This window comes from Squalius cephalus (genome assembly GCF_949319135.1).
Source record: "Squalius cephalus genome assembly, chromosome: 24".
Lineage (NCBI taxonomy): Eukaryota > Metazoa > Chordata > Actinopteri > Cypriniformes > Leuciscidae > Squalius > Squalius cephalus.
The window spans coordinates 8,425,115-8,452,606 of NC_137145.1; the positions used below are offsets into that span (position 1 = coordinate 8,425,115).

Here is a 27,492-nt window from a genome sequence, read left to right on the forward strand (position 1 = left end):
TATTATCATACCTTTTTGAATGAGACTAATTGAGAAAAATATTCTTCTTAACAAGCTTCCAACATTAGAAAAGGCTACTTTATCAGCTTAATCAGCTACTTTATGAGAGAACCAATTTCTAATAAATTCTGAATTCATCTAAAAATATTTAAGTTTTAAAAATGTATGTATTTATTTATTTTTATGTATTTTGTTGAAATATGATGTCTTATTATTCAGTGTAAATCTTAAATATTGAGAAAAAATTTGTTTTTAATTCTTTCTAATAAATTATGAATTTATCTCAAAAATAGTTATTTATTTATTTAATATTTTATTTTGTTTTATTTTATACCTTTTTGAATATGAGAAAAGAATGTCTGCTGCTCTGATTGGCTCTGAATAACCAGACTCTTTTGTGATTGGATGCTTTTTTCACTTCAGTCTGGATGGAGTGCCCTTTCTGATGAGGGACCGCACGCTACGCAGGACCACCAACGTGGACAAACTATTTCCTGCCCGTCAGGACCACGACGCCTCGTTCTTTAACTGGACAGAGATTCGCAGTCTCAATGCTGGACTTTGGTTCCTCAGGGTATTCAATTCTATTCCTTTCTCATTTCTGTTGTCTACATTCACTGATAACAAGGATTTTGACGTCATTTGTCTCTCAGGATGACCCGTACTGGACAGCGCAGTACTTGTCAGAGAAGGACCGCAACCGCACGGCCAATCAGACGGTGTGTAGCCTGGCGGAGCTGCTGCGTCTGGCTGCTAGAACCAACCGCTCTGTGATCTTCAGTCTGCGCCGGCCTCCACCCCAGCATCCCCGGCACCAGCTCTGGGTCAGTGATGCACTGAAGGTGATTCAGAGATCCAGCATCCAGCCAGAACAGGTGAGAGCGCAACACACATGTAGACATTCAGCAGTGTTAGAAGTGACAGAATAAGATGAAAAATAAATGATTTTTATAAAAATATAAAAAATAATAAAAAATAAAATAAATAGAAAATAAATGGGCAACATGTTCTGAATGAGGCAAATCATTTCAAATAAATATCTAACAATATTTACGATTTTGTATTTAAAATGTATGTATTTATTTACAGTTTATTGAAATGTTATCTTAATATTTTGTCTAAATCTTAATAAGCTTCTAAAATTAGACAAGACCTTTATCATCATTTTTATGAGACAAACCATTTCTAATACATTCAGAATTTATCTAACATAATTTAAGATTCAAAAATATAAATTAAACAATATGTGTGTATGTATTTATAATGTTATCCTCATATTTAGTCTAAATCTTAATATAAGAAAAATATTTAGAAAAATATTCTTAATAAGCTTCTAAAATTAGAAAAGACCTATCATTTTATTAGCCAAATAATTTCTAATAAAATCAGAACTTTTGTAAATATTTGTAATATCAAAATCCATTTATTTATGATTTTTTATACAGTTTGTTGAAATGTTATCTTAATAGTCTAAATCATAAATATTTAGAAAAATATTCTTAATAAGCTTCTAACTTTAAAAAATACTGTTATCATAATTTTATGAACCAAATAATTTCTAATAAATTCTGAATTTATTTGTTTAAAAATATTTTTTTATATAATTGTAGATTAATGTATGTAGCAAACAATTTCTAATAAATTCAGAATTCATCTAAAATACTTGTTTAAAAAACAATTTATTTATTTGAAATCTTTTTTGAATTTGAAATTGAAATTGTTCAAATCTTGTCTAATATGTCTTATTAGTCAGTCTACATCTTAAATATTGAGAAAAATATTCTTAATAAGCTTCTAACACTAGAAAAGACCTTTATTAGATACTACTTCATCAGCCGAATCATTTTTAATAAATTATGTATTTACCTAAAAAAAAATATATATATTTTTTATATAGTTTGTTGAAATTTTGCCTTAATATTCAGTGTAAGTCCTAAATATTCAGAATTTTTTTTTTTCAACAAGCTTCTAAGATTATAAAAGAGCTTAATAAGCTCCTGTGTCTGTTTAGGTGATGTGGACGCCTGACTGGTACAGGAAGAAGGTGCGTGCAGCCGTTCCTCTCCTTCAGCAAACGTCAGATGAGAAACTTCCTGTGGCTGAGCTGAAAGAAAGAGGGATCAGTACTCTGACCCTCCACTACAGCCAGGCCAGAGCTCAGGATATCAGGTACACACACACACACACACACACACACACACACACACACACACACACATCTGCCTTTCGCAATCTGGATTGAACATTTTACTGAAAGCATTTTGCAGTGAAATATAACATCAGATGTTCTCAGTGCCTGATACTCTCGAAAGTTTACTATACCTGTTACGCTAAAATTGTAGGATATTAAATTACTATTACATTATTATGGGATACAATTTTTGGAAATATATTAATTTAACATCTACCATTGTTTAATATCATATCCATATTTTAATGGATTTAATTATTGCATCTGATAATTGATGCATCTGTATAACGTTTTTAAGTTATTTTTATTATTATTGTTATTACTTTGATATCTTATTATGCATTGTTTTGTAGTTTTATATTTATATAACATATATTTTAATGTTTTTAATGTGAAATTTTATTTTTTGTGCATTATTTATTGCTTTATTACTTTATTATAATTCCATACAGATGAAAATGGAGCATGTGGTTTTGTTCTGTAATACTTTTACTAAGCTCACTTTCTCTCTCTCTCTGTGTGTGTGTGTGTTGTGAGCAGGCAGTTTTCTGGCAGTAATGTGAGTGTAAACGTGTATACGGTGAATGAGCCGTGGCTTTATTCGCTCATGTGGTGCAGCGGGGTTCAATCTGTCTCCTCTGATGCCCCACACATCCTGAAGAAAGTGCCTAATCCTATCTGGATCATGGTACTGATCTCTCTCTCTCTCTCTCTCTCTCTCTCTCTCTCTCTCTCTCTCTCTCTCTCTCTCTCTCTCTCTCTCTCTCTCTCTCTCTCTCTCCTCTCTCCTCTCTCCTCTCTCCTCTCTCCTCTCTCCTCTTTCTCTCTCTCTCTCTCTCTCTCTCTCTCTCTGAATCCCAATTCACATACGAAAAGCACATACTCTCCTGGCCTCAGTCAAGCAGGCCCACATAGAATCCTGTGCAGTTTTCCTCAGATTTGGAACGCCTGTCATTCATTAAGTCCTACACATCGGCCGCATATTCATTTAATGACTAATTTGATTATGCCGTAATCTTCCAAGGACGATGTAGTGAATCTTGGCCCCGTTTAACACATTTTATAATGTTAATGTTCGATAATGTTAATGTATCGTTATAACGATAATGTTCAAAAAGTCTCTAGATTGAGTCTTGGCATACTTAATATATGATGCAAGACTAGTAATCCAGTATTGGGAAATAATGCAACTTTAGTTTCATACATTTGCATCAGAAAAAAATGTCTGTTGAGTGCTAAGAAGTGTGGCCAATATCAGCTCCAAGAAGCATGTATACTTCTAGATAATCTCCTAGAAAATAGTACACTATCTAAGCACCTTTAGCATACTATTTTTAGACTGAATATTTAAACACCATTAGACATTTAAAAGTTCAATAAATTCTATATAAAATTATTTTACATACATACATACAAACATACATGCATTAAAGCAAAATCTATCTTTCATAATAAATATTATATATATATATATATATATATATATATATATATATATACATACACACATATACATACACACACACACATATATAAATACATGCATATACAGTATGTGTATATACGTATATATAAATATTGGTTTTTATTTTATTCTACTCTACTTTATTCTATTCTATTCTATTCTATTCTGCCTGTATTGTTTTTCTCACAAGTTCTTTTATGTATTTATATTGATATCTAATGGCAGATTGCTGCTATAACATGTTTTGTAGAGTGCAGATGAATATGGCCTGATATGGATCACTTCAGATTTAATCTCTGTGGCGATTGTCATTGGCATTTTCATATTTCAGAAGTAAGTTCATCTCTTTTATCATGTGCTTTGAGGTGTTTCTAAATACGTTTTAATACTGGAATCAGTATGCTTTTGCTGTGTCGGTAAAGGCTTTAATGTGAGATACGTTGATTTCTGCACTCACACACATTTGCACGAACGCCTGCCTGATTTTCAGAGCAGTCCTCGGCATTGATGTTAGGTTGTTGTAGTTAGCATGCTTGCTATAAATCTGCTGGCCGGCCGGGCGCTTTTCAACTGATGGCTCTGCTCTTTTCTCTTTGGCAATCTACTTTCCCTCCGTTTTCTCGCTGTCCTCTGCTCTTTGCATGCGCCTGTCCTCCGCTGTACGCTGAAATTGCTCAGCTATCACCTGATCAGGTAATGAGGATGAGTATTTTAGGGACAGAATTTTTATTTTTATTTTCATAATTTTTCTCATGTGCGTTTACCTAATTTCTTAGCTCTGTTCTTCTCCCCCTTTAACCTTATAAGTTTTCTACCTTACTTTATCTCGTCAAATATCTCAAGATGTGATACTTTTTGGCACTTTCAGCCCCTCAGAAGTGTGTTTTTGTGACGGTGTGTTGTCATCTTTTTTCCTCAGGTGGAAAATGAGTGGCATGCGCAGCTACAACCCTGAGCAGATCATGCTAAGCGCTGTGCGTCGGCCGAGCCGTGACGTCAACCTCATGAAGGAGAAACTGATCTTCTCAGGTGAGACTCATGAGCACAGCTGTGTGGAGATAAACCCTGGCTAGTACAAATGAACACTCTGTGACCTCTGCATATGGCTGTTACACACTGCCTCCTGGTGGCAGTCATAATGCACCGCCAATATCTGCATATGGTAACATTACACAATTAGTTAAACATTAGTTAATGCAATTCAAATCATCAGCTAATAGTAAACAGTTTATAAAATCTTGTAAATCATATAAATATACATATAAATATAGGAAGTGTGTATGTATGTATGTATGTATGTATGTATGTGTATATATATATATATATATATATATATATATATATATATATATATATATATATATATATATATATATATATATATATATATATTAAACATTATATATATTAGTTGTTAATTAAAATAATCTTATTTTGTTGTTTATGTATATTTAGATTATTTATTTATATATATATATATATATATATGTATGTGTGTATGTGTGTGTGTGTGTATGTGTATATATATATATATATATATATATATATATATATACATATATATATATATATATATATATATATACATATATATATATATATATATATATATATATACATATATATATATATATATATATATATATATACATATACAATTTTGTTTATTTCTGCACACGCCAAACCTTGTGAAAATGTAAGGTTTGATATGTGCAGAAATAAAAAAAACTACAAAATTGTATTTATTTGTAATTGTGTTTTTATGAATAATCTAAATATACATAAACAACAAAGATTACTTTAATTAATAACTAATATTTATAATGTTTATATAGATAATTTATATATATATATATATATATATACATACATATACATATACATACACAGTTATTAATACATATAAATTATATATACATAACTAACTAAATAATAATATTTAATTAATAGCATTTATTATATATAATATGTAACTATAATAGTTACATTAGTTATAATAGTTACATATAATTATAATTATAACTATAATATATTATGTAAACTATAATAAACTCACAGTAAATTATATATATATATATATATTAGGGCTGTCAAAAGATTAATCGCGATTAATCGCATCCAAAATAAAAGTTTGTGTTTACATAATATATGTGTGTGTACTGTGTATAATTATTTTGTATATATAAATACACACACATGCATGTATATATTTAAGAAATATTTGCATACATATACTGTATATATATTTATATAGTTTATATTATATATAAATATAATTTTTTTTATATATAAATAACACATTTTTCTTAAATATATACATGCATGTGTGTGTATTTATATATACAAATTTAATTATACACAGTACACACACATATATTATGTAAACACAAACTTTTATTTTGAATGCGATTAATCGCGATTAATCTTTTGACAGCCCTAATATATATATATATATATATATACTGTTAGTTTATTATACTTTAGTCTACTTGAGTTATTACAGCTCCATGTAACATTTGGTTGATTATGTACCAAAACATTAAATGATTGAAACCAACCAAAAATTTCAGAAATAATTTTAAGATGCACAGCCAGTTTTCAGTGATTTGGAAAAAAGAGCTCAGTTTAGAAAAACTGTCACATCACTCAGTCTCTGTCTTTATATGGCCAACAGTCATGACTACCAGGACCGTCGTCACTCAGTGTGTCAGGGGAAGATGTGGCACATCTGGGCTCTGTGAATGTTTATTCATTTAAATATAGACCCCATATCACTCCCTAGTGGATAAATCTGCCCTGTGAGTCTGACCTGTGAGTCTGTGCTTGTTTCATCCTTCAGAGATCAACAACAGTGTCGGTAGCACTGAAGAGCTCTCCGTCTACACCGGAAACGGACTGGACACGTACACACACGAGGACATCATGATGCCCACACGTCATGCAGCGAAACTGTAGTGAAGACTTAAATCCATTTTATGGAATGAACATCTCAAGCTCAAAATCGGTCATTATTTTAGACCGAGTTGCTTTTTTTGAACGCTCTGATGGATGTTTATTTTGAACGGTTTTCGTTGGTTCACAGACTTTCTGAGGAATGTATTCCACTGATTCAGTGTTCTGCTTTGATGCCTTATGTAATGATGTCTTTTTTCTGTATAAAACCGTATTTCAAATGGAGCTGAGTTATTGTGCACTGTAAATTTTAGTGTCCGAACTGTTGAAAGCAGGTAATAAAAGTGTCCTATAATTAATGTTCTTGAAGCACAGACTGAAGAATAATGGATTTAATGTTAAAGCATGCAGAAATCACAGGTTCAGAAATGTCCTGAACCCCATACTAGCCAGATTGTAAAGCTTGATTGTAGGCTGATATAATTATTTATTTTTTATTTATTTTATTTTTGTAAAATATAATTTGCTTCTGATGATTCATATCTCATTTCAATAGATTAAGATTTCTTCTACATTGCTGTATTAATGTCTTAAGTGATTTATTTTGTAATGAAATCTCTTGCGTTGAGTGTTTTGAAGTGAATTATTATGTTTGAAGAAATTAGTATATTAGATGAATTCAGGTACATTGAGCCAATCATTCAGAAAAAAAAAGAAAAAAGGCTGAGTACTTTTTAGTAGTTGATGGGAGAATCAATTGAACCACTTGCTTCGAAAAATTATTCACTGTTTCGAAGTGTTTGAAACGACACCTGCTGGTCAGAACAGTGTAACTGCAACAAAAACTAAGGCATAAAAACACCTTTTACAAACCCATTGCAAATATTTTATTGAAAGTAAAATCTATTAAATGCAATTAACTAATCATCTAACAAGATTAAATATCAAGTGTCGGTATAAAAGCTTCACGAAGCAGTGTTTCGAAATCGCCCATCACTACTTTTTAGATTACGTTTACACGACAACAATACGCTTAAAACGTACAGACGACACCATTGTCAAAACGATCCCCATTCACACGGATCCGCGAAAACGACTAAAAACACTGTATTCTGCTGCCAGACCAGTAGATGGCATTTGTTAAGACATCTGCTTTCAACAATACAATCCTCATGATAACTTTCGTTAACTTTAAGTAGGCTAAATCCACTTAAAAAGCTAATGAGCTAAGCGATGGCATAGAGATATACAGAGCGACCGTAAAACGGAAGTTCAAAGACAATTTTCTAAAGATGGCGGCGCGCTCGTTTGGTTTCTCTGGCGCATAAGGCCTTATCAAAAATGAATCCAAGTTTAACTATTTGAGCATTAACTAATGATTAATAAACCATTATATTTCATATTTGTTCATGTCAATAATGGGAGTTATTATAAAGAGTTACCAATTATAATGCTTTGAGATAGACTTTAGTAAGAACTGTGAGAAAATGTTTTGCCAAACTGTTTTTTCAGCACTTTTGAGTTACTTGTGCAATGATAGTTTGCCAAAAAAGTGTATGGATGTATTTAGTAAGTGTTCACGCTAGATGGCAGCAACCAATCAAGTGTGACTAGTGTGAATGATGCAGTGTTTCAGAGTATTTCTGATCTCTCTTTTTTTAGCATTTCAGTGACTCTTTTAGTTTCAGGAAGCCACCTACATTAACTTGCGTCTGTACCAGTAGCTATATCAGTATATTAATATGACTGTATATGTAACAGATGAAATTAGTACGATATAAAGAATCTTTTTATTGCATAAAATAATGCATTTGTAATCTCAGTAGTTTGTTTTGTCTAGCATGAGCAAGGCAAAGTTTACATGGTTTACAAGAGCAAAGCTTTACCTCTCTTACCATATTTACAGGATATTTACATGTCATCTTTAATATCTGTGTATCTGTAATATCTTCCTCTCACAGTGTCCATGATGTGAGAGTTCAGTGCCATAAGAGGCAAACCCTGGACCAAAACTCCTTAATGCAACAGATCTGAAACACAAAGGCTTCTTTACACAGTCAAAAACTCCAGCCAAAATAGGTTGTGGTCAGCGGGTAACAGTTTTTGCACCAACCAGCGGTAGGCGAGGGCAAAAAAAAAAAGCATTATGCAGGGCTGTGGTTTATGCTTCTGTTGCAGGTGGGCTGAGAGGGGCCAGCTGGGTCTCTGTGTCCTCTTTACTGTTGTCTGAACAGTCCGATCCGATGTAACAGCCTGAGTCTCTGGGACAGTCATTCAGTTCGACTTTGACTTCTTCAGAGGGAGATTGGGGCTCCTCATTTGTCTCTCCCAAACTCTGATTATTATCTGCATCAGAAAAAAACAAGGCTTTCACAACAAGCTCCGGTCTTGTAGACACACAGACGTAATGATAATGTCATCAGATGATTGTGCATAAACATTCATGCATTACTTGGAAGCATGTTGTTATAACACACAACACACACCGTGTTTTACTGTGTATTGCAACGTTTGATGCAGTTTGTGAGGTGTGGCTATATGAGACGGATACCCACAAAAAGTCACTGCTCAACACACTTCCTGTCGGGTCTTTCATCACATGCAGGCAACTGGCCTCAATGACATTCACTTTTTTCCACTAGCATCATTTTTTTTTTTTATAAAAAAAAAAAAAAAAAAACCCTATTCTAGTCATTGTGAACAATTTAAAGATTTTGTTTTTCAATTTACAAATCTATACAAATTGATTCATTTTTTTATTAAAAGTATTTTGTAAATAGTTTATATTATCCATTTAAATTGTCTTATTTACAAATAAATTTTATTCAATTTTTTTATTTAACATTTTTATATTTTATATTATTCATTTAAATCTTATTTTATTTAAATATGTAAATATATTATTTAAAAACTATTTTCACAAAATGTACTTTTTCTGTGGTTAATTTATTGTGTCATGACATAATAAACAAAACAATTTTATTAAAACATTTAGTTATTTTGTTAAAATATTTATTCAACATTTTATATGAATCATTTAAATATATTAAATATATATTATTTAATAATATCTTATTTATTTAAATATACAGTATTTCATTTAAAATATATATTTTTAATTTTTTTAAATGTATTTGAGCTCATCTTTTTTTGTGTTAAATTTTTGTCACCACAGTTCTCATACACCGAGTGGAAGAAAGTAGATTTTTATCAGGGGGAAAATGTGTGAAAACTTGAGCCTTCAGCATGTCGCTTTACCATTGCGGCTTTGATGAGGTTTGTTTATGAGCTTCTGAGGAGCTCATCCTACGTCAGCACTTTAACTGTGAGAGCTTTTGTATAAAAGTGAAAATTCAGCAACAATTATTTTAAAAGAAAGATAGCATAATTTATGTGCATTTTTTGAGAAACATTTTTATGACTTTGATGACATTTTTGATGACATTTTTATGACTTATGACCACTTACATTCAGGGTCCTGCAGGTTTTCTGCCGCTGCTAACAGCAGGTGTCTGTGTTCGGGGTCGGTCACATTCAGCTCTAAGAGATGCTGCTCCTTCAAATCCCGAAGATCATCCACCGTTTGATACCCGTTCAACAGCAGAGATGAAATGTGCTCCTGCAGTAACAATTTTGTCTGTTAAAGTACCACCAACTTTCCTAAACTTCAAAGATAATACATAACATCCTGTTTATGAGATCTTTGAAAGAGAATCTAACGAGCTAATGCATGTTTTTGGATCTAAATGGTGCAGGTTGATCTTCAGATACAGTATTTAGTTGTACAGTTTAAGCACCTCCAGATTGAGTCTTTCCAGGAATTCCTGAAGGGTTTTGGGTCGAGGTCTTCTGCTCCTCCGGTGAGAGCGAATCTTCGGTTCCGGCACGATTTCCTCCACCAGCACGTCAACGTAGATGAACTTAAAGTTTCCCACTTTACCGTTCAGCATCCCAGTCCAGATTCCCATTGCGGGTTTACTGATGATCTCAATCACATCTCCCACCTTGCAAACGAAAAAGAATACATGTTAGTGGAGAAACATAATGCAAACTATCAATCTGCTGAGTTTGTTTCTTGTCATCTCAGAGTGTTTTTACCTTGAGTTTTAGAGAGTCTGTGTCATACAGACTGGGAACAAAGTCAGAAATAATTCTAATATGCTAATTTGGTGCTCAAGAAACATTAATATCAATGTGGAAAACAGTTGTGTTGCTTAATACTTTTGTGGAAACTATAATACATGTTTTTCAGGATTCATTGAGGAACAGAACGTTCAAAAGAACCATTTATTTGAAACATAAATCATTTGTATTGAGTTAGCACTTCTAAGTTGAGTTTGTCTCTTGTCGCTTAACATCTCAGGTTGGTTTTTACCTTGAGTTTGAGAGACTCTGTGTCATACGGACTGGGAACAAAGTCGGTGTGGACCTTGGCTCTCCCGCAAAACTGTCCTGTATAGGGCACGTCTTCTTCTAAACGCAGGCTGTCCCTGTTACTATAACCCTCAGAGCTGCTGGTCACACCACCTAAAACATCAGGAAATGCAAAAACAACCAGTAAAACACAAACCACATGGCTGAAATGTCAAGAGCATATCTGCACCAAAATGTCAAATCAGCAAAAAGTATGTTTCTGCTCCTGTGGCAGCTCTGTTTTACTTTTTAAAATGCAAATGGTCCAATGATAAGTGATCTACTAGTTGTAGAAGATCAGCTTACTAGATGAGCTCTGGCCGCTGTGCAAACTGAACAAACTCTCCACCGAGTTACTGGAGTGGTTGCAGCCTTTGGCCATCGTACCGTCCACAACATCGGCCGCCGCAGCTTCATGCTCCTCGCCCTGTGAAAAACATCAACTGCGTTTGTTAGCAGAGAACGTCTCAGGTAAGAGTCCAGACCAAAAGCTGATACGTGACAGGTCTTCAGGTACAAAGTCAGGTCGTGCAAGGCCACGGGCCACTCGAGGGAGCAAAGTCTTTAATCCAGGAGAGCTGCAATGCCATTTTTACCTCAGAAGCTGCATGTAATCCACCCACACCAGGTCCCCAGGAGCTCTTTATAGTACAGCGGCAAATAAAGACTGATTCATGAACAAGTTTTAAATAAATGAGAAAACTACAGAGACTTTTGTTTTTACTGCTTTAATACCTCAGACTCACACTGTTTACTCAAGATAAATGTCGTAGGAGAAACTTTCAAGTTCTGCAAAGAACTTTTACTCTTCACTCTTATAAAATTGTTTTAAACCCAAACTGACAAAAAAAAGGCTAATCTGCACCTACACTATAATTAAGTCTTCTTGATGAGGACATTTTTAGAGAAGGAAGATTTTCAGAGATAAAAATCTTAAAAGTTGGTCTTTTCATGAAATCTACTGTATGACACTGTATAAATGCATGTCACTCGCTGCTTTTATGGTACTTTTTTATGGATCTCACCAGCCCCAGACCCTATTATATAAAAGAGCACTTTGGACATTTTACAAATTATTTGTGCTGAAAAGTGTGTTGAACTACCTAGAAGTCAATTCACTGAACAACCTATGATAAAACATCAAGTTCTCAAAAAGAACTCGAGAACCAAATGCTATAGAAAAAAGTTCTTGATAAGAAGAGCGTTCTTTGCTGAACCTAAAGAACCTTTATTTTTAAGAGCGTAACAACACGGCTGGTAAGTTTTGATTTTGTTTTAAAGGTTAAAGGTGCTGAACTGTCAAGCAAGCGCTCACCGTTTCCTCTGACAGGGCTTTAGTGTATTTCCGGCCCATTTTTTTACGCATGGTCAGCGAGATGTTCTTCATCTTCTTCCCGAGGCCTCCTGATTTACTGGGATCCACCTCAGCTGCTTCCACAGGCTACACAGACATGCATGGAGTTCAGTACAAGACCCTTTTTTATATGTGCATTATTAAAAAGAGAAACACTCACCAAACTTTCTCCCTTATCTTCTGCCTTGACCTGGGTGGGCTGCTGTCTGTCAAAAATCCCAAAACTGGTGGATCGCTGAAACACAATGAATTTAATAGGTTAATGGTGGTGGTCTGTGGCTGTGAACAGTCTTGATTGTGTCTTAGATGATCACATCACAGTCTTATGGTCACAGAAGAGATGGCCAGTTTTTCATAGTTTGCAAACTCATTTGTTTGCAAACAGAAAAGGTCAAAACAGAATAACAAACTGTTAAGCGAGCAAACTGTTAGTACTTGCGTAATGTCTCCTTTCACCATAATAGATGGACAAACTGTTTGTTTCTGGAAAAAAAAAGTTTTTACCTTGGGTTTGTTCCTTGCTTTGTCAGAGACATTGGATGGTTTCCTTTGAAGCATTCTGTCAATTGTGGCAAATGTTTTTTCTCTTAAGTTTCCCTGACAGAAAGCAGCTCAACTCTTATTGAAGACACCAGCGCTGGCCTGAAGCAGCTCACACACGCAGTCGAGTCTAAACACACTTCCTCAACCGCACACAGGATGTGAGTGTCTACTCTGACATCTGTAATCAGTGACTTTAAAGCGTCTCTTCAAGAGAAAATAATGTGGGCTCATTAGCATCAACAGTGTTTCAGAGCACAACACGGAATTATAGATAAGTTAAAGATAGTCTGATGTAATGTGTTTGTGATCTGTATATATAAGAAATCACTGTAACTTAGAGTTAAGGTTATCAATTAATTAATATGTACGCTACCATTCAAAAGCCATTACCATTATTCATTTCTAAAAACAAAAATTACCCCAAAATTTTGAACAGTAGTGCATATTACATTAAGAATATATATATTATTTTAAACATAAAATATGTGATATTAATTATTATTGTCACAAACATTCAGTTATTTTGATATTCATTTCATTTTCAACTTCTATTACCTTTGGGGTCCCTCAAGGTTACATTTTGGGACCAGTGTTATTTTATTGTATTTATATACCAGAGATATATGCTTCCCTCTTGGCTCTATTTTTAAGAAATACAGTATTTCGTATAATTTTTATGCTGATGACACAGCAAGTATTTGCCTATAAAGTCTGGAGATGATACATCCATTAAATTACTTTTTGAATGTCTAAAAAACATAAAATGCTGGATGAATAATAACTTTCTCCAGTTAAATGAGAAAAAGAAGAATAAATGATCATATTTGGCCCTAGTAGCTGTGCAAATAACGAGTCTAGGGCCTTTGTTTGCCATCCAATCTGCATACTTAGGTCAAGAATCTGGGATTTATTTTTGACACATAGTTAAAGTTTAACAGACAAATCAATTCAGTTGTGAAGAATAGTTTCTTTCAACTGTGAAAAATTGCTATTAATCTGTCTTATCTTTCAGTGATCTGGAGAAAGTAATCCATGCTTTTATTTCTTCACGTCTTGATTACTGCAATGCTTTGTACCCGGGTGTAAGTCAGTCCTCGCTGTCACGTCTTCAGCGGTTACAAAATGCGGCAGCAAGGTTATTGACAAACACAAGAAAGAGGGATCATATATCCCTTATTCTGGCTACCAGTTCATTTTAGGATGAAGTACAAGGTACTTTTGTATATTTTTAAAGCCCTGCACGGACTGGCACCAAAATATGTTCCTCAGTCACGCTTAAAAGGCTTTACCAATGTCTGTCAGATCCTCTACCGTTGTAAACATGTTTAAAACCTGTCTTAAGACGTATTTGTTTGATGAGGCTTTTGCTACTTTGTAAGGATTTATATATTTTTTCTCCTCTTTTTTTCTCTCTCTTTTATTTCTTTTCATCCCTTCCTTTATTTGTATTTTATTGTATTTATCTCTTTGAAATTGTACAGCACTTTGCTACACTCAGTGTTTTGATTGATTGATTGATTAACACAGTTAGTTAAACACACTCCCTGTTTTGCACCTCCACCCTGAAACACATCCGAAAATCCAGCATTTTGTGTTCTGAAAGTTGGTCTCTAGCATTCTATTCTGTTCTTTTGTATCTTTTCAACAGGAAGTGCAGTTTCTCACCAGGGGGTCCGGCATGTCCAGGTCCATGACGGAGTGGGTGATCCATCTGGCTTGCTGGTCTCTTTTGTAGGGGTCCAATCGGTGAAAGAGCTCCTCGTATTTATCCCAGTCTGTGTCTCTGGGGAGGGTGAAGTTGAAGTTATACATGACCTGTTCAGCCGTTGACCTGTGGCAGGTGTGTGTGGACGTGTCCCACGCTGGAGAATACGCCACGGGACTCCAGTACTCCTGAAAGAGCCCTGGACTCCAGGAACCCTCTGTTTCTGTTGTATCCACATTCTTCTCCTGCAGGGGCTGCTGGGATGGAGGTGGTTGTCTTGTGGGTTTCTTCTCAGCTTTTTTGGTCAGACTGATGCAGGTTATGACAGGACTGTGGTCTTTGCCATTGGATTCTGTCAAATGACCTGAAGGAAGTAACATAGATTATGCAGCTTTTGTATTATTATTTAGTTCACATTAAAAATAAAATGTTTTTAGGTTTCTCACCATCAGGCTGTGTGTTGTTCCTTGACTCCTCCGTGACACTTTGACCCCCCTTTTTCACTCCTACCAGTTTCTGGATTTTCTTCAGCTTTCCTTGCGTCTCGTCCTCGCCCTCTGACCTCCTGGTCTGATATAAAGTGACATTGGGTGATTACAGCACTTGTGGGAGATCAGAGATGCTCTTTACAGTTGACCTCCCTCAATCTGCCTCAAGATCAACACACATGAAATTCCATAAACTGCAGGGACTTCTGGGTAATACTAACGCTCTGCCCTCAGGCTCTGACCTTATTAGAAGCCTTTCACAGATGTGCGTTTACTGACATGTCATTTGTGTTCCTCATAATCTGACCTCTATTTCTATGTAAAACATCTTCTTTCTTCCAAGCAAACAAATATATAGGTTACACTTCATTTTAAGGTGGCATAGTTACATTGTACAAATAAGCACTGAGTAATATTAATTAACTACATGTACTTGTCACATGCCTGTCCTGTCTTGTGTAGCACATGTGGTGTTTGTGTTCCTGTCTCTGTTTTGACCCCACCCTCCTTGTTACCTCATTATTGGTTTCATTTGTCCCACCTGTTGTTCCCTCATTACCTGCCTGATTTGTCCCTTTTATAAGTTCCTTTGTGTTTGCAGTCTGTGTCGGATCGTTGTCTTGTACACGTCTCCTGTTCTCCCGTGACCCCTTTTGGTATGTTCGTTTTTTGAAGTTGTTGTTTTGTATTTAGTTATGTTTTCCCCCCTCGTGGGTTTTGTTTTGTGTTTAGTGTTTCTTTTGTAATAAATATCTTTTTCCCTTTGCATTTGAGTCCTCCCTTTGTTTTCTGTAATTTACGTGACAGAACGATCCGACCATGTCAAGGACTCAGCAAAGGGTCTCTTCCCCAGCCACCGAGCGGGAGAGGAGGCAAAGTTTTGTGGGGACCCGGTTGGTCATATTTCGTGGGACCCGTGGAGGCCGCAGTAGAGGAGGTGGGCGAGAGGAATTTCAAGACCACTCTCCACTCTGGCCCCTCCTCGACCCAGTTCCGGTGGTCCCAGTTCTGGTGGTTCCGAAACGGAGGAGGAGAGGAAAGAACCCCTCCGTGGCTATGTCGGTGGTCCCTGTTCCGGTGGTCCCTGTTCCAGCGATCCCGAGTCCGGGGGTCCCTGTTCCGGGGGTCTGTTCCGGGGGTCCCTGTTCCGGTGGTCCCTGTTCCGGTGGTCCCGAGTCTGGTGGTCCCGAGTCTGGTGGTCCCGAGTCTGGTGGTCCCGAGTCTGGTGGTCCCGAGTCTGGTGGTCCCGAGTCTAGTGGCCCAACCCGAGACTGTTCACGTTCCGTCTGCCCAGTCAGAGACTGTTCAGGTCACATCTGCCCAGCCAGAGATGGTTCAAGCCACGTCTGCCCAGTCGGAGACCGATCGGGAGATGCCCATTCTCATGGCCGGGGGGGCACTGATCGGCTATTTAGAGCGTTTAGCTCGGATCCTGGAGACGCCCTTCAAACCTTCAGTGTCTGTTCCTGAGCCGGAGCCAGTGTCTGTTCCTGAGCCGGAGCCAGTGTCTGTTCCTGAGCCGGAGCTTGTGTCTGTTCCAGTTCCTGAGCCGGAGCCTGTGCTTGTGTCTGTTTCTGTGTCCTCAGTGACCGCGACACTGGCCATTATGACCACAGCCATGTGGTGTGTGTGGGCTACGCACACACTTGGACCGGTGGTGTCTGTTCCCGAGCCGGTGGTGCCAGTTCCAGTGCCCGAGCCGGTGGTGTCTGTTCCAGTGCCTGAGCCGGTGGTGCCAGTTCCAGTGTCCGAGCCAGTTCCAGTGCCCGAGCCGGTGGTGCCAGTTCCAGTGCCCGAGCCGGTGGTGCCAGTTCCAGTGCCCGAGCCGGTGGTGCCAGTTCCAGTGCCCGAGCCGGTGGTGCCAGTTCCAGTGTCCGAGCCGGTGGTGCCAGTTCCAGTGCCCGAGCCGGTGGTGCCAGTTCCAGTGTCCGAGCCAGTTCCAGTGCCCGAGCCGGTGGTGCCAGTTCCTGAGCCGGAGCCGGAGGCGTCTGTTCCTGAGCCCTCAGTGACCGCGACACTGGCCATTATGGCCACAGCCATGTGGTGTGTGTGGGCTACGCACACACTTGGACCGGTGGTGTCTGTTCCTGGGCCGGTGGTGTCTGTTCCTGAACCGGTGGTGCCAGTTCCAGTGCCTGAGCCAGTTCCAGTGCCCAAGCCGGTGGTGCCAGTTCCAGTGCCCGAGCCGGTGGTGCCAGTTCCAGTGCCCGAGCCGGTGGTGCCAGTTCCAGTGCCCGAGCCGGTGATGTCTGTTCCTGAGCCGGTGCCTGTTCCCTGGCCGCCCGAGGGAGAGTCTCCGCCCTGGCCGCCCGAGGGAGAGTCTCCGCCCTGGCCGCCCGAGGGAAGGTCTCCGCCCTGGCCGCCCGAGGGAAGGTCTCCGCCCTGGCCGCCCGAGGGAAGGTCTCCGCCCTGGCCGCCCGAGGGAAGGTCTCCGCCCTGGCCGCCCGAGGGAAGGTCTCCGCCCTGGCCGCCCGAGGGAAGGTCTCCACCCTGGCCGCCCGAACTCTGTGGCCCGCCCTGGCCTCCCGAACTGTCCATTTCCCCTGCCCTACTCTGGTCTGTCCCTCCCATCCCGCCCTGTTCTGTCCCTCCCGTCCCGCCCTGGTCTGTCCCTCCCGTCCCTAGTGGAGCGTCTGGTAGCCGCTCCTTAAGGAGGGGGTAATGTCACATGCCTGTCCTGTCTTGTGTAGCACATGTGGTGTTTGTGTTCCTGTCTCTGTTTTGACCCCACCCTCCTTGTTATCTCATTATTGGTTTCATTTGTCCCACCTGTTCCCTCATTACCTGCCTGATTTGTCCCTTTTATAAGTTCCTTTGTGTTTGCAGTCTGTGTCGGATCGTTGTCTTGTACACGTCTCCTGTTCTCCCGTGACCCCTTTTGGTATGTTCGTTTTTGAAGTTGTTTTGTATTTAGTTATGTTTTCCCCCTCGTGGGTTTTGTTTTGTGTTTAGTGTTTCTTTTGTAATAAATATCTTTTTCCCTTTGCATTTGAGTCCTCCCTTTGTTTTCTGTAATTTACGTGACCGTACTTGCTATAGAGTTACAGTTAGGGTTTGTTACTTGTAATTATGCATAATCTACTGTTATTACTATAGTAAGTACATGTAGTAACATGTAACTATATCACCTTAAAATGAAGTGTTACCAAAATATATTCTAAGAATGTTTTCTGAACGTTCAAAACGTCCAGTTTTTTTATTTTATTTTCTTGCTTTTGCAAACATTAAAAGGGAACATTCCATTTTATAATTTTGCAAACATTATATGGGAACGTTACTTTTGAATGTTCTCTGAATGTTCTGAAACAAGTTACAACACTTAAACGTTAGATGAACATCCAACTAAAATGTTTCAGAAAAAATATTCCATGAATGTTTTGAGAACATTATTAAAGACCAGATAACTTTGAATGAACATTCTATTAACGTTACTGAAAGAACGTTTGTTCGTAACTTTGAGAGAACCTTACTAGAACGTTAGCCAAAGTTTTGAGAATGTTCCTTGTTAGCTGGGTTCATCCTTTTTTTGATTCTAATTACAATTTGATTATCTTTACATAATGTCAGAGGCCATAAGCAGGCCCAAGCAATGTCTGTGCCCACAGATTTCTACATATCCTTTACATCTTATGTGTTTTTTTATTACCGTAAATATTTTGTAGGGATGCACATTATATCATTACCATATCAGTTATTAATCTTTGTACTGGTCGATTATGAATATTAATTGTGCATGCTCATTTCCCCTATTTTTACATTTAGATTACCTTTGCCATTATCTACTGCTCACCGAAAGTTCAAAATAATACTGTACATAATAATGTTGTGATACTTCAATTCAACCTAAATGTTGCATTTAAAATGATTAATTTTAGTTTTTAGTGTTTTATTTAAAATTTATTTCAACAAAATAGTATATAATTATAATATTGGCCACTTTTTTAATTGATCAGTTTTCTGCCATAAAATAAATATTTAGCAGCTTATTGTGCATAATTTTATTATTGGTGCATCTATAATATTTTGGTTCATTTGACTTAAGTAGTACTCTAAGCTTTATTTTACCACACTGTAAAAAATTTCTAACCCTCCCAAATCAAAAATTTCAAGTAACCGATAACATCTAAATTTTTCAATTGGCCCAAGTGAAATTCTGTAAATTATAAAATTAAATTTACAGATTTTCACTTGGGCCAATTGAAATGTACAGAATTTCACTTGGGCCAATTGAAAAATTTAGATGTTATCGGTCACTTGAAATTTTTGATTTGGGAGGGTTAGAAATTTTTTACAGTGCATGTTTACATCATTATGCATTATTTTGCGTATTTTTCCTCAAAATTAGAATGGAAAATATAAAAAGTCTGGGCCGAACCATATGTGAAGGCAGTGACAGTACAAAAAAAGACATTTTGTTAACAACAAAGTGCAATGACAAGTTCAAGCTTCGAAGCCATTGTCAAGAGAAGAAACTCACCAAGTCTTGCTGTCTGCCTTCAAAGTTTTCTCTATTGGGATTCCAGGCTTCAAAATTCACACCCTGTGAATAAAAACACCAATGCTGAATTAATTTGAGAGTGATGTCTTAATGTAAAAATCTCAGGTCTGACATTGAAAGAATGATAAAAGTGCAATATTACACAGATGAATGACTCGCATTAGTGTAATGGAGAATTTAATCACAGAGGAATTTATCCTGTATTATCAAGAGACACATTTTCTGGATGCCACTCTTAAATTAACATTTGATGTTTTTTCACATGAAAGTGATTTTGTGGGATTTTTTTTTCTGTGTTGCTGCTGTGATTTACCTGGACCGAAGGATTTTTAACAGTTTTCTCCTCTTTCCCCCGCTCCTCTTTCCCTTCTCTAGTGAGTTTTGACCGTTGGTGATCTTTGACCGTCTCTAGATTAAAATACAACACAATTTAGCTCAAGCCCTGGATTTATGACAATTCAGACTTTAGATTTAGATGGAAACTTGTGAAGTCTGGGAAAGAGAGTGTGACCCTGATCACATTTTATCTGACTGTCAGTGAATCAGTCTGAGCCCAAATCAAATCCTCTGTTTCACATGGGCTTTTGGAATTGCTTTGTGTCGTCACTGATCTAATCCACTAAGACTGTTTGACACACACGACTTTCTCTGACCCCTAGCCCACCCTACTTCCTCGGCTAACACACACACTCAAACACACACAGCATCTTTAGACCTCTTACCTGAGTTCAAATGGCTCTTGCCGTGTACAAAATCATCTTTTTTCCTGGTGGACGGCCAGTGCGCATCAGACTCTGTATGATCTGTCAAAGATAATAACGGGTTATTTTAAGAGCAAAACATGGAAGGCAAATGAAATAGTGTTATCGAGAGACGCTGCGGCCAAGTAGGTCAGCAGGACTGGCGTTTGGTTAACAGTGCTCAAAAATATACGGCAGAAAAGCTTTGCTGGAATTCAGTGGGTCAAACGCAAAATATCAGTTCATTTTTTTTTTTTAAGTTCAATCCTTAATCCTGAAACAAAGCAAAAATTCAGACAAAGATAAAGCTTAATGCAACGGATCCAGACAGATGAAGTTCTGGATGAAATAACTGACCCTCGAATTATGAATTTGACAGACTTTTAAACTCTATTACACTTTGTTCTCTGACCAGCAGTATTATTAGTACTGGAATATTAGTCATGTGGTTTACGTTAGATTATACTGAAGTTCTTAATGAACTGTGAGTGAAATCAGCAAGGAATTTTGGGTATACATTCAATTTTAAAACAAGTAAACAAACCTGTAGTCTCATCTTCAGATGTCGATAGTATTTGGGACCTGTTATGTGAATAAGAAAATGCATATGATTAATAAATAAATATATAAATATTGTACATATATATATATATATATATATATATATATACACACAGTGTATATATACACACACACACACACACACACATATATATATATATATATACTCACCTAAAGGATTATTAGGAACACCATACTAATACTGTGTTTGACCCCCTTTCGCCTTCAGAACTGCCTTAATTCTACGTGGCATTGATTCAACAAGGTGCTGAAAGCATTCTTTAGAAATGTTGGCCCATATTGATTGGATAGCATCTTGCAGTTGATGGAGATTTGTGGGATGCACATCCAGGGCACGAAGCTCCCGTTCCACCACATCCCAAAGATGCTCTATTGGGTTGAGATCTGGTGACTGTGGGGGCCATTTTAGTACAGTGAACTCATTGCCATGTTCAAGAAACCAATTTGAAATGATTCGAGCTTTGTGACATGGTGCATTATCCTGCTGGAAGTAGCCATCAGAGGATGGGTACATGGTGGTCATAAAGGGATGGACATGGTCAGAAACAATGCTCAGGTAGGCATTGGCATTTAAACGATGCCCAATTGGCACTAAGGGGCTAAAGTGTGCCAAGAAAACATCCCCCACACCATTACACCACCACCACCAGCCTGCACAGTGGTAACAAGGCATGATGGATCCATGTTCTCATTCTGTTTACGCCAAATTCTGACTCTACCATCTGAATGTCTCAACAGAAATCGAGACTCATCAGACCAGGCAACATTTTTCCAGTCTTCAACTGTCCAATTTTGGTGAGCTCGTGCAAATTGTAGCCTCTTTTTCCTATTTGTAGTGGAGATGAGTGGTACCCGGTGGGGTCTTCTGCTGTTGTAGCCCATCCGCCTCAAGGTTGTGCATGTTGTGGCTTCACAAATGCTTTGCTGCATACCTCGGTTGTAAAGAGTGGTTATTTCAGTCAAAGTTGCTCTTCTATCAGCTTGAATCAGTCGGCCCATTCTCCTCTGACCTCTAGCATCAACAAGGCATTTTCGCCCACAGGACTGCCGCATACTGGATGTTTTTCCCTTTTCACACCATTCTTTGTAAACCCTAGAAATGGTTGTGCGTGAAAATCCCAGTAACTGAGCAGATTGTGAAATACTCAGACCGGCCAGTCTGGCACCAACAACCATGCCACGCTCAAAATTGCTTAAATCACCTTTCTTTCCCATTCTGACAATCAGTTTGGAGTTCAGGAGATTGTCTTGACCAGGTGTTCCTAATAATCCTTTAGGTGAGTGTATATATATATATATATTTATAATAACACAACAACAATACAGCAAGATGTATATTATACACCGTTCTTTTAATTCCCTGGCTGCATTGTTGTAATGTAGTTTGAAGCATTAAAAATAAGCAATAATAATTATGCAAAATAATATACTATATAATGTTATACATTTTTCACAATATATTTTTAGATATTTATTTTATTGATAAATGAAGTTTATTTTTAGTTTAGAAAACTTTGTTGTAGTAGCCTAGGGCTTCGTTTCATTTAGAGTGCTCGTGAGAGGAGAGTTCAAATCCCGAACTTATTGTTTTTATGGTCAATGAACATAATCATAACTCATATAATCACAAAAGTTAATGTTTGGAAGGCTGCCATCAGGAAAAACAGCAGATACCGAAATTTGAACAGGCTATAGAATTGTTACTCGCCAGTTCAAGTTGTAAATCATAAATCATAGAATCAGCTGGTGCTTTTTTCAGAGCTCAAGAAGACAGTGACACTACAGGCTCTTGTCAGGTAAACATATAACTCTTAAATATGATTATTTTTTTTGCCTTTTTTTTTCGGCTACTTAGAAATAGAACTAGCAAATCGATATTCATTTTGTGAATGAATCTAATAAATTAGTTTAATTCCAATTAATTGTTCGCACGGGTAGCCAAACGGCCTAAATAAGTTCCAGTTCAATTTTAATCATTTGGAGAGATTTTTTTTTTTTTTACTTGAATCAGAATTAGAACTAGCAAATCAATGTCTATTTCGTCAATTTCGTTTATTTCGACTATTTCGACTCTCAGATCTTCGAGATGAAACAGGTTGAGCAAATTGTCTAAATCAGTTCATGATCCAGTCTGAATCACTTGATTAGTTTTCTCAGTTTTTATTCACTGATATTCAGTATTCGGTTTTAAGTTTTATTCTGTATTACATTACTTATTCTGATCAAAACTACATTAAAGGCAGATCATGACCAGTATGTGATGCTGTAACAGGGACACATGTGACCTTTAAACAGGTGGGTTAGAACAGTAACTAAATCCCTCACACTTGTCTCAATTAATATAATCCTAATCCAGCTCTCTCATTCTCTCATGAAACACAGCATACAGTACGTCATGATCTAATTGGTGGCCCTGGCCACACTGACGGTAAATATTTCAGAGAAGAGATGTTAATGTTATCATTCCCATAACAGATGTATTGTTTTGAGAAATGCATTAATATCAATTGTATTACTTGATGTAATTAAACTTCCCATAACTTTGAAATTATTTACATTTTCTATAAACGATATACTATTTTTTCAATAAATCAAAAAGGAAAATTTTCACAGGTCTTGAAGTATCATTAACAGACCAAAAGATCCAGTACTCACTTTCTCTTTGCCTTTTCCAAAGTCTTATTTTCCTGAGTCTTCCTTGTGTGAGTCTCTGGAAGCTTCTGAAATGAGAGACACAAACATATTTAGTGTCTGTCTTCATTTTGATTCAGATTTGGTCATATACTTCAAATGTGCATCAGCTCATGTGCGGCACCTTGTCTGGATAAAAAGTATGGGGGGAAAAAGCAGGGATTTTGGCAATTTCCTAATGAGTGTGACCTGCTCTACCCCACACACGTCACTCACAGATTAATCAGCGGTTATACAGGTGGCAGCACTTTTGCTTATTAATATTGTCCTCAATGTCACATTCAACATAACTGTAGTTCAGAGTCTCATGAAATAGCATGTGAATTCCCTTGCGATTCTAGGCACGTGCGGATAAACCCACCATGGCGATGCAGGGCTCGGATCCACTCCACACGCCCATGTTCTTCGCAGAGTTTGGGCTGGGTGGCGTTCTGCGAAATGAGTCTTGACTGTTCAGGCCAATCTGGGCCGGTTCGTACAGGCTGTCAGTTGAGCCATCCTGGACCAAACACAGAATAAGAATAGTAAGAAAGACATTTAATATAACAAATAAGAGCCTTGCTAGCAACAAAAATTACCTTTAAAACAGTCACTAAGGTTAAGGATGTAAAATATGACAGGTAAAAGGTGATGAATCGTTATTCTTATTGAAAGAAGAGACATTGTTATCTATCTGAGCACAAATCTATTCTTGTAGTTTATGTTTTCCTCTATTTTTATATTATTCCTTAATTGATCATATTTTTACATGTTTTTACTGGTTGATTGTATTGATTGATTGATTGATTGATTGAAAAATTTATTGTATTGAATTATATACTGTATATATATATATATATATATATATATATATATATAGGCCTACACCTGTATATAATTTTTTAAAACACACACACACAGCCTAACCCTAAACCTACCCATCAGAGAAAACTTTCTCCACTTTTACATTTTCAAAAACATAATTTAGTGATTTATAAGCTGTTTTCCTCATGGGGACCAAAAAATGTCCGCGCACGGAGAAGGATTTCGGATATTACCATCTTTGTGCGGACATTTTGTCCTCTTAATGTAGTGGGGTTTACACATGGTGCACACATGGCTTTCCTGAGGTGACATATTGTTTCAGCTGTTTTATCGACGTCTTTCTTCGGTTGAAACACTGATTGAACGATTACATGAGACGTGATACATTTCAGTAAGTTGTACTGTTTCTTTCAACATTCCTTCTGATGTTTGTTCATGTTTATTTCGTGCTGTAACTAATAGTAAAGAGTAAGAGATCGCTCACAACACAAGCCGCTTGAACTGAGTCGAAACAGCGATTTGTCACGCCACATTAAAGCGCGCCAAAACCACAGTTGATTATGGTTTGAATTTCGTTGTAAAATTGACAGAATCTGAAAAGCTGAGACTTTGTTACATAAAGAAACCTACTCTGTCTTGTCTGTCGGCGCGTTCATGATGTCCTTGATGTACTTTTTACTGAGTGAGTAAATGGACGTGTGGCCCGAGAACAGTTTCATTTTATTTTATATTTTATTAGTTTTTATTTTATTTTATGAATGTATGCAGCCTGTATGTGTGTGTGTGTATATATATATATATATATATATATATATATATATATATATATATATATATATATATATATATAATTATTATTATTATTATTATATGTAATATAATATTTATTTAGGCCTATCTAATATAATTATCTGACTACTCATGTAATTATTTAAAAAAAAAACAATTGTTAAATTAATAATGGTTTTTACTTTATACTCCAAAAAAGTACCATTGTAAATAGTAATATATACTTTTTTACTTTTTAAAAATTATTAATATTATTATTATTAGACATATATAACTTTATAATATATATTTCTATAGTTTTCTTTTTATTTTATAACTTTTTTACAAATTAAACAATTTTCAAAATGCAGATGTGTGGCTAAAAGTCTTGCTCCATGATTTTTAGATCTGCACTCTGAAAACGAAGTCTGGATTGTCCAGAGACTTCTCTCACACATGTTCAGGAGCTGCAGGCTGTTGTTGGATGGATATCTGGATTGAGGGGATGCAGTGTCAGCTCAGGACCTTCAGAGCTGTAGTATTCCTGATCCATGAATAGGACATTTTCCTCTCTGCTGATCCGTGATCTGCTGTAAGAAGCTCTCTGTCTCACGGTAATCCTCACCTCCGCTCAACATGCCCAATCCCAGCCAAATCTATCCCACTTTCTCTAGCCTTAAGACAATATCATGATATCTACATCTAAAACGAGCATTTTAGCAACGTTATCTGGGAAATATTGGTTTGTAGTATAAAAGTATGTTGGAAAATCAACACTTTAATATACTAAACCATTGCTGTCATACAAACGTTCATGTTAAACCAAAAGCAATGGTTATACTCAATGATCTAATCTTGTTATTTTACCGGCAGAGACGCAGATAATCAGTTCAATCTGATATGGCATACAATGTCAGCGTGAATCAGTTCAGATCATGAGATGTCAACCTCTCATTTCTGTTAATCTTCTAGAATATCTGATGAATCACTCCTGATGAAAAAAAAAACTGAGTCTATATCCTGCTGTCAGTATAAATGAGCAAACAAGGAAGCGTTCTCTTACCAGAGTGAAGCAGAAGAGGTTCATTGTCCAAGTTTTTGTCTGTGTCCTTACAGTTTCACACACTTTTATCGGAGAGGGGCATATGTGTGTGAGTGTGAGTGTGTGTGAGTGTGTGTGTGTGAGCTCCCGCACACAGAGCGCTGGGATTGAGTGGCTGTTCGGCTGTCTGTGGCTTGACAGATTATTGCAAGTTGAAAATCCCTCCCATAATCCAATAGCGGCAGTGGCCGTCACTGTGCCCGTCCCTGCCTGTTAATGAGCTGCAAATACCCACCACCTTCCTTCACAAAAACAAATGTGCTGTCCACGTGCCATCAGCAGGAGACAGGAGGACACATGACATGATTTCAGTTTTGTTTTGTGTTATATTAATCAAGTAATGACAAGTGAGAACAAAGTTTAAGAGTGAATTTGGTCTACAAAAAAAGTACTGGTAAAACCATGGTATTTTAACATACCATGGTGCTAAATTATTTCAGTTCTTATGTATCATGGTTTTTACTTTTATATTCAAAACAACTTAAAAGTACCAAAAACAAGATATTATCATGGGAAAAAGTACCCAAAGAATGGAATACTGGTACCATAACATGTCCATAACATTGTGGTAATACCGTGGTACTCGACTGCCTTCGACCCTTGTTGTTTTAATTGCAAGACTTTAGTTGGTCAGGATTAGACCAATGACCAGCAGCTCTATTTTTGACCATGGATGGACTTAAAGTGCTTTTCTTATCCTCATCCTGGAGAAGTTTCAAGGTTAGTCGGTCACAGAAATTCTGTTCAGAATGAAATAGAGAAAGTGAGCGGCTAAAGATTATTTTGAACTGGAATTGTTTCCTGGACATGCAGGTTTTGAACTGGTATGTACAATATGAACATGTAATCTCTGGACACATGAGAACTTGATTGGCCACAGACAAAAACAGCTGAGGCTGAAAGACAGTTTCCTGCTTGAGTGTGAACAAGGTCAGAGAGGTGTTTGTGGTAAATATGCCTTTTCATGGGTTGTTGAGTCCCAGAATAGTGTTGTTGACAGTTCATTGGATGTGTCATGTTTGCGCCCCCTTCTGGTTGAAGGGTAAATAAAATAATATTATTTTATTAAATAAAAAAAAAAGATTTAAATACATTTTATCTATGTATTTATGAAGGTTATTTAGAGGTTACAAAGTAAAATAAAATATATGAATACAAAAATCGAATTAATACCAGCAGTTATTACAGTAAAATCATAATACTCTAGTAGTAGCCTACATGATCTCTTCCTGTTCTGAGGAGATTTTTATCCCAAA

At 36.9% G+C, this 27,492-nt stretch overlaps 2 protein-coding genes across 4 annotated transcripts in view; one reads left to right on the forward strand and one right to left on the reverse strand.

The window, feature by feature from the left end:
- Nucleotides 1–7,251, forward strand: part of gdpd5a (glycerophosphodiester phosphodiesterase domain containing 5a) — a 29,840-nt gene extending 22,589 nt beyond the window's left edge. Inside the window, exons 10-16 of one of the 2 annotated variants that reach the window (XM_079861151.1) lie at nucleotides 424–574; nucleotides 654–875; nucleotides 2,012–2,169; nucleotides 2,732–2,879; nucleotides 3,907–3,989; nucleotides 4,576–4,685; nucleotides 6,496–7,251. In XM_079861151.1, the coding sequence (XP_079717277.1) occupies nucleotides 424–574; nucleotides 654–875; nucleotides 2,012–2,169; nucleotides 2,732–2,879; nucleotides 3,907–3,989; nucleotides 4,576–4,685; nucleotides 6,496–6,611 (988 nt within the window). In that variant the 3' untranslated portion in view covers nucleotides 6,612–7,251. The remainder of the gene's footprint in view (nucleotides 1–423; nucleotides 575–653; nucleotides 876–2,011; nucleotides 2,170–2,731; nucleotides 2,880–3,906; nucleotides 3,990–4,575; nucleotides 4,686–6,495) is intronic. The other variant, XR_013820007.1, reaches the window with a different exon arrangement.
- Nucleotides 7,252–7,416: 165 nt separating this feature from the next.
- samsn1b (SAM domain, SH3 domain and nuclear localisation signals 1b) lies at nucleotides 7,417–26,482 on the reverse strand. 2 transcript variants are annotated; one of them, XM_079861149.1, is made up of 16 exons: nucleotides 26,198–26,482; nucleotides 23,924–24,061; nucleotides 23,527–23,591; nucleotides 20,834–20,871; nucleotides 20,272–20,352; nucleotides 19,863–19,957; nucleotides 19,529–19,591; nucleotides 15,010–15,133; nucleotides 14,524–14,927; nucleotides 12,476–12,550; nucleotides 12,277–12,402; nucleotides 11,268–11,388; nucleotides 10,924–11,075; nucleotides 10,346–10,552; nucleotides 10,017–10,167; nucleotides 7,417–8,894 (listed from the first exon to the last, which is right to left on the reverse strand). In XM_079861149.1, the coding sequence occupies exons 1-16, from the start codon at nucleotides 26,219–26,221 to the stop codon at nucleotides 8,710–8,712; spliced, it is 2,049 nt and encodes a 682-aa protein (XP_079717275.1). In that variant the 5' UTR covers nucleotides 26,222–26,482; the 3' UTR covers nucleotides 7,417–8,709. The 2 variants fall into 2 exon arrangements, with proteins under 2 accessions (XP_079717275.1, XP_079717276.1); XM_079861150.1 differs by lacking the exons at nucleotides 14,524–14,927; nucleotides 15,010–15,133; nucleotides 19,529–19,591; ... (4 more) ...; nucleotides 23,924–24,061; nucleotides 26,198–26,482 and adding an exon at nucleotides 12,820–13,026 and having other exon boundaries at nucleotides 8,321–8,894.
- Between the last annotated feature and the right edge of the window lie 1,010 nt (nucleotides 26,483–27,492).

Coding starts and splice junctions, on each gene's coding strand:
- samsn1b (XM_079861149.1), bottom strand. CDS start 26,221: ATGAACCTCTTCTGCTTCACTCTG. Junction 24,062..26,197: donor ACCTCTTCTGCTTCACTCTG/GTAAGAGAACGC, acceptor TGTTTGGTCCAG/GATGGCTCAACTGACAGCCT. Junction 8,895..10,016: donor AAACCTGCAGGACCCTGAAT/GTAAGTGGTCAT, acceptor TTTCTGATGCAG/ATAATAATCAGAGTTTGGGA.